This window comes from Colletotrichum siamense (genome assembly GCF_013390195.1).
Source record: "Colletotrichum siamense strain Cg363 chromosome Unknown KSG_Cg363_contig10, whole genome shotgun sequence".
NCBI classification, from domain to species: Eukaryota; Fungi; Ascomycota; class Sordariomycetes; order Glomerellales; family Glomerellaceae; genus Colletotrichum; species Colletotrichum siamense.
This window is the reverse complement of record NW_023501023.1, coordinates 1,383,985-1,400,874: the sequence shown is the minus strand read 5'-3', so window position 1 is coordinate 1,400,874 and position 16,890 is coordinate 1,383,985. Positions and strand designations below refer to the sequence as shown.

The window sequence follows — 16,890 nt, the reverse complement described above, 5'->3', positions numbered from 1 at the left end:
ATCGGCGTCTCGAGCGGGCGAATGAGCCATTCCGCTCGACATCTCACGATGCGCAAAAGTAAGTTCTTGAGGGTCATGTGGAAAACTTTGTGCAATGAAGTCAAATTTCACTGTCTTGCGCGTGGTTCCAGAAACACGCCTCTCCCTACGTGATCCTTCGCTTTTTCCTTCCCTCGACCGTTTAACTGACGAGTCTCAGGAACGCAACGCACGAGATCCAAGACAACACGCAGGTTGTGCTGTCAGTAGGTAGTGGCTTCATCAGGGAAGGTGGCGCGCGACACATGGAAGTAAGCCACGAGAGGTTCAGAGACTGGACAGGGTCCTGCGAGGACGGCGCTATACGAGGTCCAGGTTCCTCCGCGTGAAACGGCGCGGGCCAATGCCACAGGCTGGAACGCGATCGCGCGGCCCGGCGCATCTCGCAGCTGGGGGAAAGCCGCAACCCGAGCCGAGCGGGGGAGCAGGCGGGCGGCGGGCGCGGTGACACGGAGAGTCAGCCTCGGAGGGGGTGGGTGGTCCAGCAGGGCACTGCTTGTGTTGCGGTGTGTGGTAATGTGTGCTCCCCCAAAGGCCTGGTCTGGTCTGGGGGGAAACGCGGGATGGTGATACTCGTTTACACGCACCCTCTCACGGCGCGGGGGGCCCTTGGAGTGGGATGAGTGTCCCGCGGGGAAAAGAGGTGAGACGGGAGAAGAAGAAAAATTGGAACAAGTGCAGAGGGGGTGGGTGTCACGACTGGGTCAGATCTTGGCCTATTTCTGGGTCTTTGTTGTACAGGAGGAATGATGCGCGAGGTCAGTCGGTCTTCCTTTTCCTCCCGTTGTGCGATGATCCAAAGCGCATCAGGTAGGCTTTTCCGCGACTAGGGCGAAAGGAGCCCGAAGAGATATTCGTGCGGGAAGCAGGTAGGATACACCGAGAAATTGGTGTTGGACTCTGTTCGAACCCACCCGCAAACGACATCGATGGATTGAACCCAATGTCGCCAGATGACACGAATATCCGCCCATTTTGGAGCCTCCTTTCTCTTCTCCCGCGACAGCTCGGTGCTTGATGGAGCGTGCGCTGCTTCACTTCATCCTGACATTCGGTCCGGCCCTTCGAAATGGTCTGGCGCACCAACGGCGAGCGGGATGTGACTTCGTTGGGAAGTCTTCCCGGTGAAAGGGCTGGGGGTAAGGTGTGGCTCGAAGCTGACCGAGGTGGCCGGGGTTGCGCGGTCTCGGTGTAATACCAGGTGACCTCCAAATTACACGACCGGGACTTCGGGCCAGCTGCCTCTTATGATTTCCATTGAAAATATCTGGGGACGAATGTTCATTTTGACGGGCGCATCAACCAACTTCCAACCGTTATGTTGTCCATGCTGCTTTCTTAATCACATGGGTTGGTCTGCATTAATAACGCAAGACTGCCTCCGTTGTGAACGGAAGGGACAAGTCCTCAAGGACTGAGGATGGCCATCGTTGTCGCAGACGGTCCAATCAATAACATCAGAAATCTACATGTTTTAAGCTTTAATGAAAGATCCACCGTAAGCTTGTGTCCCGCGTAGTTCTCAGGGCTGAAAGCCCTTCCTTCACCATACATATTCATTGAAAGGGGGTGTCATGTACCCCAGATTACTCCAACATGTTGCACTGGGATGATGATCTGAGGGCGGCAACAAATTGATCGCCCTGCAAAACCGGATGAAAAAGGTGATACCGAGTGAAATAAAATTTAATCAGAAATATTGCTGAATTGATTTTATTGTATTTTCTTTTCTCTACCTGGCGACGACGTCCTGACACACCCACCGCGCGGCGGAAATACCACGCGATGAGGACCAAATTGAGGTCGTCGCTCACACGCCCCTCCCATGTCGACAACATTGCAGACTTATCCGTCCCGTTCCAATGAGCCGGTACTAGGAAATTGACGAGGCGTAGCAAAGATGAAGGATTCTCTCATGACTTCCTCAAACGCCATGTTGTCTTTGCAAGACATCTTCACCGGTAGATCCTGTTTGGGAAGTCGCGGTGTTTAGGCTAAACGCAGCGGATAAACGCGCCCGTCCTCACCGCTGTCGCATAGCAGAGAGGAAACAACAGCGTTGTTGATGGTGTGCAAACGTGTGCTGCAGGCGGGCTGGTAGCGTGAGCACTTTCATCCTCCAATGCTTGTAGCCAGGAGTCTCCTGCGGGTAGGCTATGGGCAAGCGGCGAAGCATGCAAAGATATGCCCTCATCTGTAGACCCTGTCACAGATTTCCATCAACCACGTTCTGCAATGAGAGTCTATCAGAGGCGGTGAGAGCATCAAACAGGAGGCACTTCTTCAGCTTTTGCAAAGATCGGAGGTTGAACTTGCAAAGAGTTATCTTCCCTGCCTACCGCCCCGCGCAAGCCTAGCCGGAGCTCATGCATAGTGTGTTATGGCTTGAGAGCGACGGATAAGTCAACTAGACGGCTGCTCCCAAGACAAACGCAATATCTTGCCCGAGCCGTTGAGGTTTTCCCGCGTGGATCGACGAGGTCTGCATCATATGGGTCCCTCTGCCGTTGAGCGAGGCCTAAACCTGCGACCTGGGTGTGTTTGAAATGATCACACCACCAACAAGCAATTGCTTCTTTGGGCCGCAGCGGAGCCGACGTGCAGCCCGGAGAATCTGATGCAAGGGGTCTGGTGACGATGCCGCGCTGGGTCGTCTGGGGAAGGAACCGCTTTAGGAACACCTCCACTTAGGGTGCACACGTATGCTATCCCCAGTAGAAGATTCAATGAAGAAAAAGATTCAGAGCTTACAACCTCAAACGGAGTGTCGGGACGTTGGGTGAGACATAGGGGTATGTCTCTCTCCGTCTCTCTGAAAGACGTGTCGTTTGGCGACGCCTCAGGTTGACAAGACGTCTCTGGGCGCAGTTTTCAAATTCGATCTCGTGACGGATCTCAACGTCGCAGGTTGGAGTCCAATGCCACCTTCGCCACGCTGATGGCTGCGGTAAGCGAGCAGTCGTGCCTCGCGACCAACCAATGCTTTGGATCAGCCCCTGGCGATGAGGGCAAGCCAGCTGTGCTCTTGAGAAGGAATCGGCGATGTCAACATCCATTCGGTGAGGGCAGCGATGATCATCTCTCATGCCCTCGGTTGCGTTGCGTGGGCTTGCTGATCTTCAAATCCTTTGCGGTGCCTCGGTTCTTCTCCCGGGAGGGCGAAGATCTAGATCGGCAGGCCTGGGGTAGCGAATAGTTGCCTTAGCGATGAGACCCCCGATTGGTCGACGACTCGATTGATACGTGCGCAATCTGACAGAGAGAAGACGCCTGACTTTGGATATTTGGCTTTGCTGGCTCTGCCACGTCAGACAGGTCTGTCGATGAGTTCCAACATGATGATCATAGTGTCCTGCCACGTCAGACAGGTCTGTCGATGAGTTCCAACATGATGATCATAGTGTCCTCGTGAGCTCTGCTGGGCAGAAATCGAGATGGTCCAGAAGGACTAGAGCCTGATACCACAGGAGTGAGGAACCTCGTTCACTGCAGCAGTGGTATCTAATGCTCGAACTTTGACCTTCGTATAGCTTATTGAATGAGGTAGTGCCCTAGGAGTCCAAAGCGGTTGTAAAGAACTTGGATATTGAGCTGTGCTTCAGTAGAGGTTTCTCACTGATAGGATCACTTAGTTTTGGATGGCGTTATAGCAGATTGATAGCTCAAACAAGTCTATTATCAGTTGACGGCTCCGCGTTTCCAAGCAGACTTGGACGAGTTGATCGGCGCCAGATGGGATCATAGGACATTGACACAGTTGAAGTAGCGGTTGCCGTGAGATCACTTGTTGACTTCTCATCCTCACGAAACATCTCTTAGAGTATCAAGGGATATGCGCGATTCCGCTGGCAATACCGCCCACATCCGGATGCCAACTCATGGAATCTCGTGCTTTGATGACGAGGCTGCATCATGTGTCTCGCTGAGTCGAGCCATCTTGAAATGCCGTTTGATATTTTTCAGTTGTATTTAGGTTTCAACCATTACTTCGTCATTGAGTATCTGTTGATGAGGAAATGGGTATCATCTTCCACATGACGAAGTCGGTTCATACTCTTTTCGTCTGCGAGCAGGCTTCCTTCAACCCCACATGCTCTACATCATGTGTATCCCGCCCTACTGGATCTGAGGTTCTGTGTTCATGTTCAGAAGGGTGAGTCTGATCAGGAGTACTCATGTCCCTAACTTTCAAACCACATGCCATCCCCATCGCCGCCGCTTCCGCCCTTCAAGAACTCCATCCACGCATCGTCGCCCATGACCACGTCCGCCGCCTCCATCGGCGGCACATTGGGCCACATCATCGAGAACACGCTGTTGATCTGCGTCTGCGGGCTTTCGTCGATGGGCTCAGGGGCAACCTCGAGAGCGTCGTAGTTCGGCGTCGAACGTGCTTCTTGGGCAGCAGTATACGGCGGAGCAGCGGGCGGCGCGTGGCTGGCGACGACGCTGCTGTCGAGGAAGCGGCCGCAGAGGTCGACGATGACTTGGTAGCAGCGCGAGGAGCTCGAGTTCACGGGCGCGAGGGCGGCGATGCAGCGGGTGGTGGTGGTGACTTGGTGGCGCCAGTCGGCGGCGTTGGGGGAGTTTGGGTCGTTGCGAAGGCAGATGCAGGGGATCAGGGCGGCTTGGAAGAGGAAGTATCTACACGGAGTGGGCATTGGTTAGAGTTGCTGAACAGAGAAGGGAGCTTGTGGTTCGGGGACCTTACAGAGCATACCACGCGCCCAGGCGGTTGTGCTCGTTGCGGTCCCAGAAGTCGCTGATGCTGGTGATGGTGGCCTTTGCGTCGGCGAGGCACTTTTCGTAGGCGCGGGTGTTGGAGGGGGAGTCGTCTGCGCGCCTGTCGCGGGCCTGGAGGGCGCGGCGGATTACGAAGGGGCGGTACATTATGATGCGCAAGTTGCGGTAGCGCCAGTTCATTACGGCGTGGGCGAGGGCGTACTTGGGCGGCGGGGGAGGATTCGTTGCTGCTTCGGAGAAGTAAGGGGGGATGCTGGACAGCCAGGGCTCGAGAAGGTCCTGGTCCAGACGGAGCATTTCGTCTGCCGAAGGGAGGGGTTTGGAGATGACGCGGGTGTAGATTGGGGTCGTGGCGATGTGGAAAGACGCTTGGGTCCGGACTGCTGTGTATGGCGTGATACCCTCCGTCTCGGGCGGGTAGGATTTGGAGATTGCGGTTAGGGACTGTGGCTGTTAGCTGATGCTCTGGAGATAGTTTAGGGGCTTGGGTCACCTTGTCATCAACGTTGAGGGGGAGGGAGACATCGACACCCTCAGATGGAAAGACAGAGGGCCGGCTGAAGGTTATCGTTGCGCCGACGTCAAAGACACATAGGGACCACCACACCCGTCGGCGGATCTCCATGTTCAGGGGCGAGATGTTCCAGCCTTGGAACTCTTTGTGTAGCCCGAGGCCCATGGCCATGCGCACGGCGAGGCCGAGGTAGTTGTACCCCGAGTTCGGCTTGTCTCTCTTCTGCTGGTAGTTGGAGATGAGGGTGAGCGCCTGGACGAGCGTCAGGTTCCCCACCTCGAGGAAGTTGAAGGACAGGATCGAGCGGGCCTGCGCGAAGAGGGACATGTCGAGGTTGTCAAGGATGGTGGCCGTCGTGTAGACGCCGATGGCGGCGACAGTGTACGCCAGGACGAGCCAGCAGTCGCCGCTGGGGCGGGGAATGACGCCGGCGTACTGCGCGCGGAAGGTGGCCTCGTGGATGATGGGGTAGCTGACGTGGTAGAGCCGGAAGTAGGCGTCTATCATGGCGTCGGTGATGTGCCTGTTGGGATCTGGCTGTGGCGTGAAGGCGTATTGCATGTGGTTGACGGGGCCTGCGCGGGAGGACGAGGACTGGGTTCTGCGGCGCGGGGTGGAGGGTTCGAGGAGGCGGAGGAGGGCGGCGCCGGAGGCGACGCCGAGGTAGCCGGACTCCTTCTCACTGACGGCGAGGGTGGCCATGCCGTCTGAGATGGTGGCCTCGCCATTGGAATCTGTCTCTTGGATCGCTTCTGGGGAGGCGGAGTAGTTTGTTAGAGTCTCCTGCTCGTCCCACTCGAAGTCATCTGTGGGGTGTGCTTCAAGGAGGTTGAGGTCTCGGTGGGCGATGTCGTTTGCTGGGTGATGATGATGATTCTGTCGCTGAGGACGGGCTATGTTGGAGGCTGTGTGCAACCCCGGCGCGGATGATGAAGTTGCATGTCGCGAGAGAGAAGCCCGGGCAGGTTGGAGTTGATGGGCCGGCTCAGGATCGCCGAGCGGAAGAGCGCCAAGATCTGCCTCAATAGGCAGAGGTTGTGATGACGGGACATTGGCGCCGGACAAAGCCGGCGAATCCAGCTTCGAGAAGTCAAACGGCTCATCGACACGCGGAGCCGGTGGCTCGGGTCTCCCGGGCGTGGCTAGGGAGGAGCCCGGCCTGGTGTTGGTCGGAAGCAGAGTCCGCATATGTGTAATGAGGGCCTCGGCCCGCTCCAACCTCTCCTCAACCTCGGTGAGGTGCCTGCATAAAAGTGTAAGTCAAGTTTCTTGATACAAGTACAACTGGCCACACCACCAACATCCCCTCCCCTTGCAAGCTACTCATACTTTCTGGTCAATGGCGTCCGAGCATGCTTCTCATAGAGACAGTGACGCCGGTACTTTACGCAGCTGTTCCCAATATTAGTATGGGCTGATACCTCTAGAGGCTCGTCACTGACAGGTTGCATGTCGGTATGGCCCGGTTGCACTTGGCCTTGCGTCGCCTGCACTCCTTGCATGCCTGATCGGCAGATGCAAAGGCCATGCTGACGGAGGCCGGGTCCGGAGGGAGTGAGCCGGCCGGGTCGTCGCCGATGGGGCCCGATGATGACATTATGTTTGATTCAAGGGCCGAGACAGGTTTAGCCCGAGACAGCTCGACAGCCTCTCACATTCAGGGGTGGTAAGCTTGCGGGATCGCGATCCAGGCTGATGTTTGGCACTTGGCGGTCCCGGAGTGACGTTGGCCGGCTCTCGGAGGCAGGGCGGTTGTCGTCCGTTCTCTGGGTAGGTATGCGGCCGTCATAACATTCGAGCATGCAGCAAGGAGACACGGAAATGAGGAGGAGCGGAAGTTTGTGGTGTGGGTTGATGGTGGTGGCTGCGGGTCGGACGAGGTCGGAGGCTGTTTCTGTTGCTCCTCACGTTGGGTAGCGCGGCCCCCAGGCGGTCCTCTCCAACCTTCAACTCCAGCGAGTCTCCAGGTGCATGAACCCCGCCATTTTCTCCACACGCTTGCGCTGTGGTGATCCACAATATGACTGATCGCGATCAGGGGGCCTGGGCCAAGCATCCTTGTAATCCGAGCTCCGCCGGTGTTAGTCGGGCACGACGGGCTGGGGAAGCACTTTGGCGGGACAGAAGGCTCGGGCAATGCTATCGGCTGTTGGATTTCATCGAGAATAGCTGAAAGTTGCCTCTGCAGGTTTATGAAGGTTTTTAGAAGACCAATATCATGAAGGGTTTGAGACGGCTTCAATATTGAACTTGTGTCCCAAGAGCTAGTTGCGGATGCAGGTAATCGTGAGTCGTTGCGAAGTGAACTTTTGGTCTTGTTATATTTGTAGAACTCAATACTTCAAACCTCCTTTGAATATGTGGAGGAGGTTCACAAGATAAATAACTAAAAATCACGCCCCTTACGCTTCCTCCTTGTGTACTGCAGTGCTTACACCGCCATTAGCCAGAATCTTTTCCTCCTTGATGTCCGAGCTGCCCTCAAAGTTCTCAACAGCCTGTGGCCCATCGAAGATGACTGCAATCTCCTCCAAACTGTGTCCTTTTGTTTCCGGGAAGAGGTACCAAGTTATAAACAGGAAGACCGCCAATAGACAACAGAACACAATGTAGTACTTCCATCCAATGTTCTCCATCCCGATGGGGTTGACGAATGCCTGGATGATGAGCGAGCCGTAGATCGCAAGCAGCTCTACCGCGATACCCTTGGACCGCAGCGAGTACGAGAAGAGCTCGGTAGGATATCCCATGAGAAGCGGGGTGTACGCAATGTCGTAATGGAAGTAAAACGTGAACAGACAGACGACCACGACGATGCCCGCGGGTTTGGAGCCCGTGTCCGAGTTGACGGCCGAGCAGGCGGTCCAGACGATATAGGAGAAGAACATGCCAACCCCTGACCAGAGAAAGAGAGTTCTCCGACCGAGACGGTCCACAAGGAATGCCGCGCTGAGAGCGGCGCCAAAGTTGAATATTTGAAGGAGGCCGTTGATGAGTGTTTGGTCGAATGTGTCGGTGATGCCCACGGTGTTCAGCACCAAAGTCAGGTAATACGACACCACACCTATGCCGTTCCACTGAGCCATTGCGCCGACCAATACGGCAATGAGGGTTCTCTTGCGGTTGCCCGGGGTGGATACAAGAGCCGCCCAGCCGGTGGTCTCCGCCAGCTTTTCTTGTCGGATTGTCTGTACGATCTCGGCGATTTCGCGGCGGACGAGGGGTGTGTGGGCTTCGGTTGGGTCTTGGGCACCGGAGTGGTATCGAGCGAGAATTGCAGCTGCCTCGGTCGTTCTCTCTTTTGCGATGAGCCATCTGGGAGACTCCGGGACCATGAAGTAGAAGCAGAGCTGGACGATGGGGAAGCCAGCTTGCAGGATGCTGGGAATTCGCCACGACCATTCGGTAGCATAATCCTGGCAGCCGAATGTAGTCCATGAAGCTAGAATAGCACCTAGAGAAATCCTGGTCAGAACGTTTGCCATTTTACGCTTGGTATCGGTCTTCAGACTCACCTAGGTAATACATAGTCCAGTATGCCGAGGTGTACTTTCCGCGGTGTGTCGGATAAGCCAACTCTGCGATGAGCAGTGGACTTGGATGGACCACGAACATGCCTCCAAATCCGACAACGAGTCTAGAGACAATGAACATCGGCAGGTTGATCGAGGTCGACTGGATGATCGTCGCAACGATGATGAGGATGATGCCCGAAAGGAGGACAGGCTTTCGGCCGAAGCGGTCCGCGAGGTATCCGATGATTGGAAGAGCCAGAACGGAACCGATGGACTGCGCGGCGTTGACAACGCCCAGTTTCACACCGGTTGGATGTCCGAAATACTCTCGCCATTGCTGAAGCGACTGCAGCCCGTTCATCAACGATCCTGTGAGTTGCTCCTGTTAGACGCTGGCAGACCTATGCGAGAGGCTTTTGCAACTTACCATCATATCCGGCAACCGATGATGACAAGAGAGGAATCAAGAGAAGCAGGTTCAACCTCAAAAGATGCGATTGCTGGAACCAGTACTTGTCCGTCTTGGGGAGGACCTCAGCCAAAGCGGCACCGACAATCTGCTCGTCCTTCATGTTTACTTAAATCCGAGGTCGCGTGCCTGGCATCGACTAACAAGAATATGAAGACATCCAATATGGAATGAAATTGATGAGAAACCAAAAGGCTCGAAGGAAACGCCCGATGCGAGATCATGCGGGTCCCGCAGGAGATTTATATCTACATGGACGAGGAACGAGGTGATGATTCCCAGGTAGCGTGATGTTGACACGCTCACTCACCCAGACGGCTGGTAATTGGAACCTACGCGCCCAGCTAGCCACTCCGCATGTTCCCTCTTACCCCACATTAACGTGGTTGATGGGTCGGTGGAATACGGGGGGGAATTGGACCATGGGGTACAGCGCGGTGCGACCTGTTGCATCATCGTGCTTGCGGTGCTGCATCTGTTTGCCCACGAGTCATGTTTGCGGAGAGAACGTTCCCAGAGCGGCTGTTTGGCAGTGCGGGGACGACGGACGACTGTCACCCTCACTAAAAACCTCACTAGACGGGGGCTGATGGTGCCTAGCCCGTGCAGGCTCTGCCCGGCAATAAGACGCATGCGTGGAAGGCTGGGCAGGGGTGAGCGAGGCCCGGCTGCTGGGATCTTTCGATGATCGGGTGAGAACGAGGTTGAACCGGGACCTGTTGCGACATCGTGATGTCTTCAAAGTTGAATTGTGGTCATGATGGCTGTGATGATGGTTCTTCTTGATCGGAGACCGGTGTTTGGTCTCGGACATCGTCCATGCTCGCTTGGGATCTGGCCCACAGGAGGCCGGGTGTTGTTGGGAATTTGTGAGGTGCACACGCAAGCCAGAATGAAAGTGGATTCCGCTGCTTGTCGTTCATGAAGGACATAACGTTTAGTTTCCAGTAGGTTGGAAAAAGTAAGAAACTGAGCCATACGACTGTGCATGAAAGTGAAGGCTTGAAGCTGCTGTCCGGCCAAGACGCTCTAGAGTTGCTGTCGGAGTCAAAGACGTGAACCTTAGTTTTCTAAGCGCGTGAGAGTTGAAAACCACCAGGGTAACCATATGTTCAACTTATTGTCCATAAAATAGGCTCGCACGTGAAAGTGCGGTCAAGCTACTACTTCACACAATCGAATCATCTACTACGAACATAAAGTCTGTGATTGATTCTATGCATCATTTGACACCCGAGATTGTTATTTAAAAGCTTTTACATAATTCACAGCCATACGTATGCCCAAACCCAGCCTTCCATAGCAACTTGAACACATATACTTGAGAAACGGCAGACTCTTTGTTTTTTGAGACAGATTCAGCGCAAAAGTTCGTTATTAACTAGCATGAGATATCTACCGAGCGGTGTAACCACCATCGATGATAAAGTCAGCTCCTGTGGTATAAGAGCTAGCATCACTGGCGAGGTACAGGTAGATGCCCTTCAACTCCCTCGGATCAGCATCCCTGCGCAGCGGCGTCAGGCTGAACCACTCCTCCTTCATCTCGAATGGGCAGTCACCCGAGATGGCCGTATCAATGTAACCGGGGGAGACGGAGTTGATGCGGCCTCCCCACTTAGCCCACTCGACAGCCAGAGACTTGGCCAGGTGAATCTGCAAAAGCTCGGCGTTAGTCCGGGCGGTGGCATGTCAGACGAACGAAATCGAACTTACGGTTCCGGCTTTGCATGCGTTATAGCAGCTCTGCTCCTGCGGGACATTCGCGGCGTGGCCGCTCATGGACGCCGTGATGATTCCGACGCCACTCTTCTGCTCGCGGAAGATCAGGCCAGCCGCCCTCATGCAGTAGTACGCGCCGTCAAAATCCACTGCGCGGACGTGGTCCCAGTCCTCGACCTTGTCGTCGAGACCACCTGCCTTGGAGGGCACGCCGGCATTTGCGATCATGACATCCAGACGGCCAAAGTCCTTGACAGCCTCCGCTACAGCGGCCTCGACGGCGGCGTAGTTGCGGACGTCAACCTGGTAGGACTTTGACTTCACGCCAAAGTCCTTGATGAGGGTCTCGGTGAGGGAGTTGGCTGCCTTTGAGGATGTGTGGTACCAAATAGCGATCTGCGGGAGGTTTAGCCATGTGCGATGTTCAGGGGATATGGTCAGGATGGTCGTACGTTGGCGCCGGCTTCGGCGAGACCCTTGGCGATCTCGTGACCAATGCCGCCTGCTCCACCCGTGATGATGACAGTGCGTCCATCGAGGCGGAATTGCTTGAAGACGCTGTCTTGAACAGGAGGGTTGGGAGCCCGGATGGACTTTCTTGTGCCGTTTGTTGTGCCGTTGGTGGTCATGGTGATGTGAGTTAGGATTATTTGGGTATCAATGAAGGACTAGTGTTGCTGTAGACAGTATGCTGATGTCTTTACGAAGGAGATGTGTGTGATCTTAGAATGGGAGTTCTGTCTATAGAGACTCTGCGACTAGGGTTCAAATAGAAGTCATGCGTGATTTCTGCTTCAGACCTACTTGGTACCCGGGAGATCATGCCAAGCTCTTCGAAGCCATCCCCGGATGTTGGCTCGGGTGGCCCGCACCGACACCCGCGGGCATATGTTCCGGACGGAGTGCTCTCACCCTCACTGATACACATACGCGCCAAGCACTTTGCATGCTACACACGAAACGAGCCGAGACAACGCGAAATGGTATTCAAGTCTTAGTCGCTAATTTGGTAACTCCTCGACACTATCAATCAAGAGATCATATCTGCCTTCGCTCCGTTTAGCAACAAACTCCCCATTGGCCATGTCATTAGTCTCTGCTCTGTGCAATGCCTTTTCCATAGTGTCCTCAATACCGGCTGCAACATGTCTTTTCGCAACCCTTGTACGGGCCAGTGCCGACTCAACTCTGACCAGCCAACGATCATCCACCAGCGGAGCAATCTGACCCCAAGGCTCTTCGTCCGCAAGCAAGTAATTCCCTTCAACGATGCAGACGTCGACATCGGCATCCACCGTGAACCCGCCAATGACGGGGTCTTTGACTTTGTGGTCGAATGTAGGCGCCAAGACCGGCTGGTGGCCGGCAGACACCCGTAGTTCGCGGACGATCTCGACGACAGCTTGTCCGTCAAAGGTCCACGGCGCGCCGCGCCGGGCGATCGCTTCCGCAGCATTCGGAAGTGCGCGGAGTGTTGCCAGGGGTAAGTGGAAGCCGTCAGCGGACATGACGACGGATTTGGGGTGGGGTCCGGGGTAGTTGTTGATGGCGGAGACGACGCGTTGAGCGATGGTTGTTTTGCCGGAGCCCGGTGGCCCCGCCAGCGCGATGATTAGACGGGGATGGGTATCCGGTGCGCTGGAAGAGGAAACCTTCTTTTCTTCCCATTTGGAAAGGATGCGTTGGACCAATGATTGGTAGGTGGATTCCATGGTGACAGTGTGGGTGTGGTCTAGACTTCTCGGGCTGTTGATGGGCGCCTCAGAGCGGTAACATTGACCCTAGCAAAGCCAACAATGGCGCACCAACGAATCGAGTCCAAGAAATATCCGGATGGGAAAGCAAGAGAACAAATGGCGCTCGAGCGGAGGGCAGGTCATGCTGATTGGCGCACATCGGGCAACAGTCGCCCGACTCAGCTCGGCGTTTGGCGGCGGCCCCGCTCCGGCCGGCGCCGCAGTACCCCGCGTCGACGTCACGGCCGTCTCCCACCTGCACAAATAAGATGCTTCCAAGCTTGGTAGAGCTCAAGCGAATCGACAATATCCCAAGTCTCACTGCCATCAGGGTTCGAACCGAAATTAAGCTCACCATACCTCAAAGATGTCCGAAATCGTAAGCTGGATGGACAACACCCTGGCTTCGCAGCCAACGCTAATCTTCCGCAGAACCCTGCCTTCGTGCTCCACTCCATCAAGAACGTCTCGTTCGAGAACCGCGAGGTTCCCAAGCTCAGAGATGAGTACGATGTGCGCGTTCACATTGAGCAGACGGGCATCTGCGGCAGCGACGTCCACTACTGGCAGCGCGGCCGGATCGGCGACTTCATCCTCGAGTCGCCCATCGTTCTCGGCCATGAGAGTGCCGGGACCGTTGTCGAAGTCGGAAGCAAGGTGAAGAATGTCAAGGTCGGCGACCGGGTTGCTATTGAGCCCGGTGTCCCATGCAGGCAGTGAGTTTCAACCGTAATGGACGTTGAGAATAGGCATGTTCTAACTCAGCAAAGCTGCGATCACTGCAGGGCCGGCGCATACAATCTCTGTGCAGACACCGTCTTCGCGGCGACACCTCCATGGGACGGTACCCTGCAGAAGTACTACATCGTCGCCGGCGACTACACCTATCCTATCCCTGAGCACATGACTTCCGAGGACGGCGCGCTGGTGGAGCCGGTTGCTGTTGCGGTGCAGATTTGCAAGGTTGCTGAGCTGAAGGGCGGCCAAACAGTGCTTGTCTTCGGCTGCGGACCCATTGGTGTTCTTTGCCAGGCCGTGGCCAAGGCCTACGGCGCGAGCAAGGTCATTGGAGTGGACATTTCCGAGTCTCGCGCGGCGTTTGCCAAGGAATTTGCAGCTGACGATGTCTACGTGTCAAAGAAGCTCCCCAATGCTCCAGAGGACCCTGTTGATGCTTCTCGCGCCATTGGTGAGAAGATTCTCAGGGATTACGGTCTCGGAGAGGGAGCTGATATGGTTCTGGAGTGCACGGGTGCTGAGCCATGCATCCAGGCTGGTGTCTTTGCTACCAAGAAGGGCGGGACTTATGTGCAAGCCGGGATGGGCAAGGAGGTAAGCGTACTTCAGTCGGCATTTGCGGGCAGTCCACTAACTTGACTCAGAATGTCGTGTTCCCCATCACCACTGCTTGTATTCGTGCATTGAACATCAAGGGCTCGATCAGGTACACGACGGGATGCTACCCTGAGGCTGTGAACTTGGTAGCGTCAGGAAAGGTCCACCCAAGGAAGTTGATCACTCATCGTTACAAGTTCGAGGAGGCCGTCGAGGCCTTCGAGGTTGTAAGGCAGGCGAAGGAGGACACTTTGAAGGTCGTCATCCAAGGTGTACCAAAATAGAGGCTAGCATAGATGAAGAATAAAAACATCATGATGATAAAATGTTTGCGGTCGTAGCACAACGTTGATCTATCTGGCATGACCCTTAACATGAACCTATTTCGCCTTGTGTCATAGATAACTGCAGTCACACCATACCTAAGAAAGTTGTCATTCACGTCGTGAAGTATTTATGTCAATTGAAATGTCGAATTCATAATGCCAAGCCTAGACCTATTGAAAAAAAATGTGTGTCTGTTGTGTTTGAAAGCAGACCTCTGACTTTGCCGAAGATGATCATGATCATGAACATATGTCACCCTGGACTTTCCCGAAGAAATTTATCGAAGTTGCTTGTCCCCTGTCAATGAGCCCTCTGATATCAAGCTAGCTTAAGCCTGAGCAAACATCAGCATTTGCGGTCAGGTGCGCAAGTGTCCCGGCATGCCCAACCTTCGGACAGGGGTGGCAGATGTCCGCTTCCCCAGCTTCCCCGCACCGAAGCAACCCCTTCCGCTCCGGACGACAGTCGACCGAATGCCTGATTCGCCGCCAAAAGCCATGACGGCGGCCGGACCCACATCTCCCGCAAATGGCCCGGTACAAAATCCCCCGGCACTTGCCTGGTGTCTCTGCCCTGGTCCATAGTCAGACCATTCGGCTCGAACAAGATCACCAAGTATCAAGGACTTGCATTCATTCCCGAATATATACCCCAAACGCAGCAGAAAACATGGTCCTTCCGAGCCACCCGAACTCCGCAGCGCCGGTCGCCTCCCATTTCGACCTCGCCGGGAAGACGGCAATCGTCACGGGTGGCACCCGAGGCATCGGCCTCGAAGCCGCCCGCGGTCTCGCCGAGGCCGGCGCCAAGGTTGCCATCACGTACACCAGCACGCCTCCGGAGGAGGCTGATGCCACGGCCGCTGCTCTGTCCAAGTCTGGTAACGGCGTGTTGGTGAAGGCATACAAGTGCAATGTCAAGGTGCGATCTGAGGTCGAGGCTGTCATTGATGCCGCGACGAAAGAGGTTGGCGGCGGAAAGCTGGACATTGTCGTGGTCAACGCCGGTATTGCGGACCACATCCCTGCTATCGAGTACCCTGAGGACAGGTTCCGTGAGATGCTGGACGTCAACTTCCACGGTGCATTCTGGACTGCGCAGGCGGCGGCCAAGGTGTTTGAGAGGCAGCTGAAGGCGGGCAGTGATGGACGGGGCAGCATTATCTTCACCGCGTCAGTGTCGGCTATTTTGGTGAATGTGCCGCAGAGGCAGGCGGCTTACAACGCGAGCAAGGCTGCGGTGGTACACCTTGCCAAGTCGTTGTCGGTGGAGTGGGTGGACTTTGCACGGGTGAACTGTGTGTCTCCTGGGTTCATTGCGACGGATAGTGAGTCCTCCTGTTCGGACTTTGTTGAGCGTTTTGCTGACACATGCAGTGCTTTCTGTGCACCCTGAAGAGTGGAGGAAGCAATGGTTCTCCATGATTCCCGGAGGCCGACTTTGCGAGCCTGCTGAGCTGAAGGGTTCGTATGTGTACCTCGCTAGCAGCGCCAGCAGTTATATGACAGGTATGTTGTCCTATTTGATATTGGAGACTTCAGTCCTAACGACGGTGTCAGGTGCCAATCTAGTGATTGATGGTGGATACACACTGCCTTAGATTAGAAGTACATTTTTCAATTGAAAAGTTCAAGTAAAATACGTGCTCAACTCAGGGAAGTGAACAGCGCCCAAGGTCACTTGCACTTTTGCGCAGTCGTAGACTTCAGCAAAGGCTCAACGCAATGCTCGAGAGCCTATCAAAAGATTGAGGAGATTGCTGCATCAAGACCTCGAATACTTACAACCTACGGAGGCATTAAAGAGACCGCCTGTATTTCCTTTTCCTGCGCGGCTATATTTCCTGTGTTTTTAACTTCTCCTGCCTGAGACGACAGTAGCGACGACGACGATAGAAGCAACAACGAAGATAAGGTAGAATAGCCAGGAAAGTAGTCAGCATAACACAGGGGAAGTAGGCGGTCTCGCGTTAAAAACTTTAAAAGTTTCGTCATCAGCTCACTATGTAATAAGATAGGGAAAGATCAAGTCGGATCTCAACCACGGACGGGCCTGTTTGTACTCCGTACAACACAGATCAACAAACAGAAAATCAAAAAGAAAGTCTCAATGCGTGGCGGAGTTTAACCGCTGTGACTCCCCGAGGTGGGCTCGAACCACCAACCTCCAGATTAACAGTCTGACGCGCTAGCCAATTGTGCCATCGGGGATTTGAGATCTGATTGGCTGATTACAACATTTGACCATTCTGACTAAGTAGTATTGAAGGACCCACCCAGGCTTCTTCGCTCGCTTAGCTAGCGGATTCGTGAAGCCCTAGCAAACAGAAGCGCGCCATATTCTACACGCTGAGGGATCCATGCAGGCGTAATAAGGAGTTGCAAACGGTCAGCTGGCTAATCTAGGACATTGTGAGAAACCAAATGTAGCCTTTAACTACTGAGATACCTCTAAATACCTTTTTAGGAGCTCACCTTTGAAGGAAGATGT

General features: G+C 54.7%; 6 protein-coding genes across 6 annotated transcripts; 2 read left to right on the top strand and 4 right to left on the bottom strand.

The window, feature by feature from the left end:
* Positions 1-4,220: 4,220 nt before the first annotated feature.
* Positions 4,221-6,893, bottom strand: GAL4-1 (Regulatory protein GAL4; the record flags this gene model as incomplete). The annotated part of the gene is made up of 5 exons (XM_036646141.1): positions 4,221-4,683; positions 4,751-5,226; positions 5,276-6,539; positions 6,626-6,688; positions 6,739-6,893. The coding sequence occupies 5 exons, from the start codon at positions 6,891-6,893 to the stop codon at positions 4,221-4,223; spliced, it is 2,421 nt and encodes an 806-aa protein (XP_036488132.1).
* Positions 6,894-7,698: 805 nt separating this feature from the next.
* Positions 7,699-9,383, bottom strand: CGCS363_v014291 (Lactose permease; the record flags this gene model as incomplete). The annotated part of the gene is made up of 3 exons (XM_036646140.1): positions 7,699-8,750; positions 8,812-9,180; positions 9,239-9,383. 3 exons carry the CDS (start codon positions 9,381-9,383, stop codon positions 7,699-7,701), a joined length of 1,566 nt encoding a protein of 521 aa, XP_036488851.1.
* A 1,292-nt stretch (positions 9,384-10,675) lies between these two features.
* On the bottom strand, positions 10,676-11,631 carry CGCS363_v014290 (putative NADP-dependent mannitol dehydrogenase; the record flags this gene model as incomplete). The annotated part of the gene is made up of 3 exons (XM_036646139.1): positions 10,676-10,936; positions 10,997-11,398; positions 11,455-11,631. The coding sequence occupies 3 exons, from the start codon at positions 11,629-11,631 to the stop codon at positions 10,676-10,678; spliced, it is 840 nt and encodes a 279-aa protein (XP_036488850.1).
* Positions 11,632-12,003: 372 nt separating this feature from the next.
* CGCS363_v014289 (putative uridine kinase) lies at positions 12,004-12,714 on the bottom strand (the record flags this gene model as incomplete). The annotated part of the gene is made up of 1 exon (XM_036646138.1): positions 12,004-12,714. The coding sequence occupies one exon, from the start codon at positions 12,712-12,714 to the stop codon at positions 12,004-12,006; it is 711 nt and encodes a 236-aa protein (XP_036487998.1).
* A 391-nt stretch (positions 12,715-13,105) lies between these two features.
* Positions 13,106-14,357, top strand: xdhA-3 (putative D-xylulose reductase A; the record flags this gene model as incomplete). Its single annotated transcript, XM_036646137.1, has 4 exons — positions 13,106-13,117; positions 13,171-13,454; positions 13,524-14,070; positions 14,121-14,357. The coding sequence occupies 4 exons, from the start codon at positions 13,106-13,108 to the stop codon at positions 14,355-14,357; spliced, it is 1,080 nt and encodes a 359-aa protein (XP_036488971.1).
* Positions 14,358-15,069: 712 nt separating this feature from the next.
* On the top strand, positions 15,070-16,000 carry CGCS363_v014287 (putative NADP-dependent mannitol dehydrogenase; the record flags this gene model as incomplete). Its single annotated transcript, XM_036646136.1, has 3 exons — positions 15,070-15,727; positions 15,777-15,908; positions 15,960-16,000. The coding sequence occupies 3 exons, from the start codon at positions 15,070-15,072 to the stop codon at positions 15,998-16,000; spliced, it is 831 nt and encodes a 276-aa protein (XP_036488967.1).
* Positions 16,001-16,890: the final 890 nt, after the last annotated feature.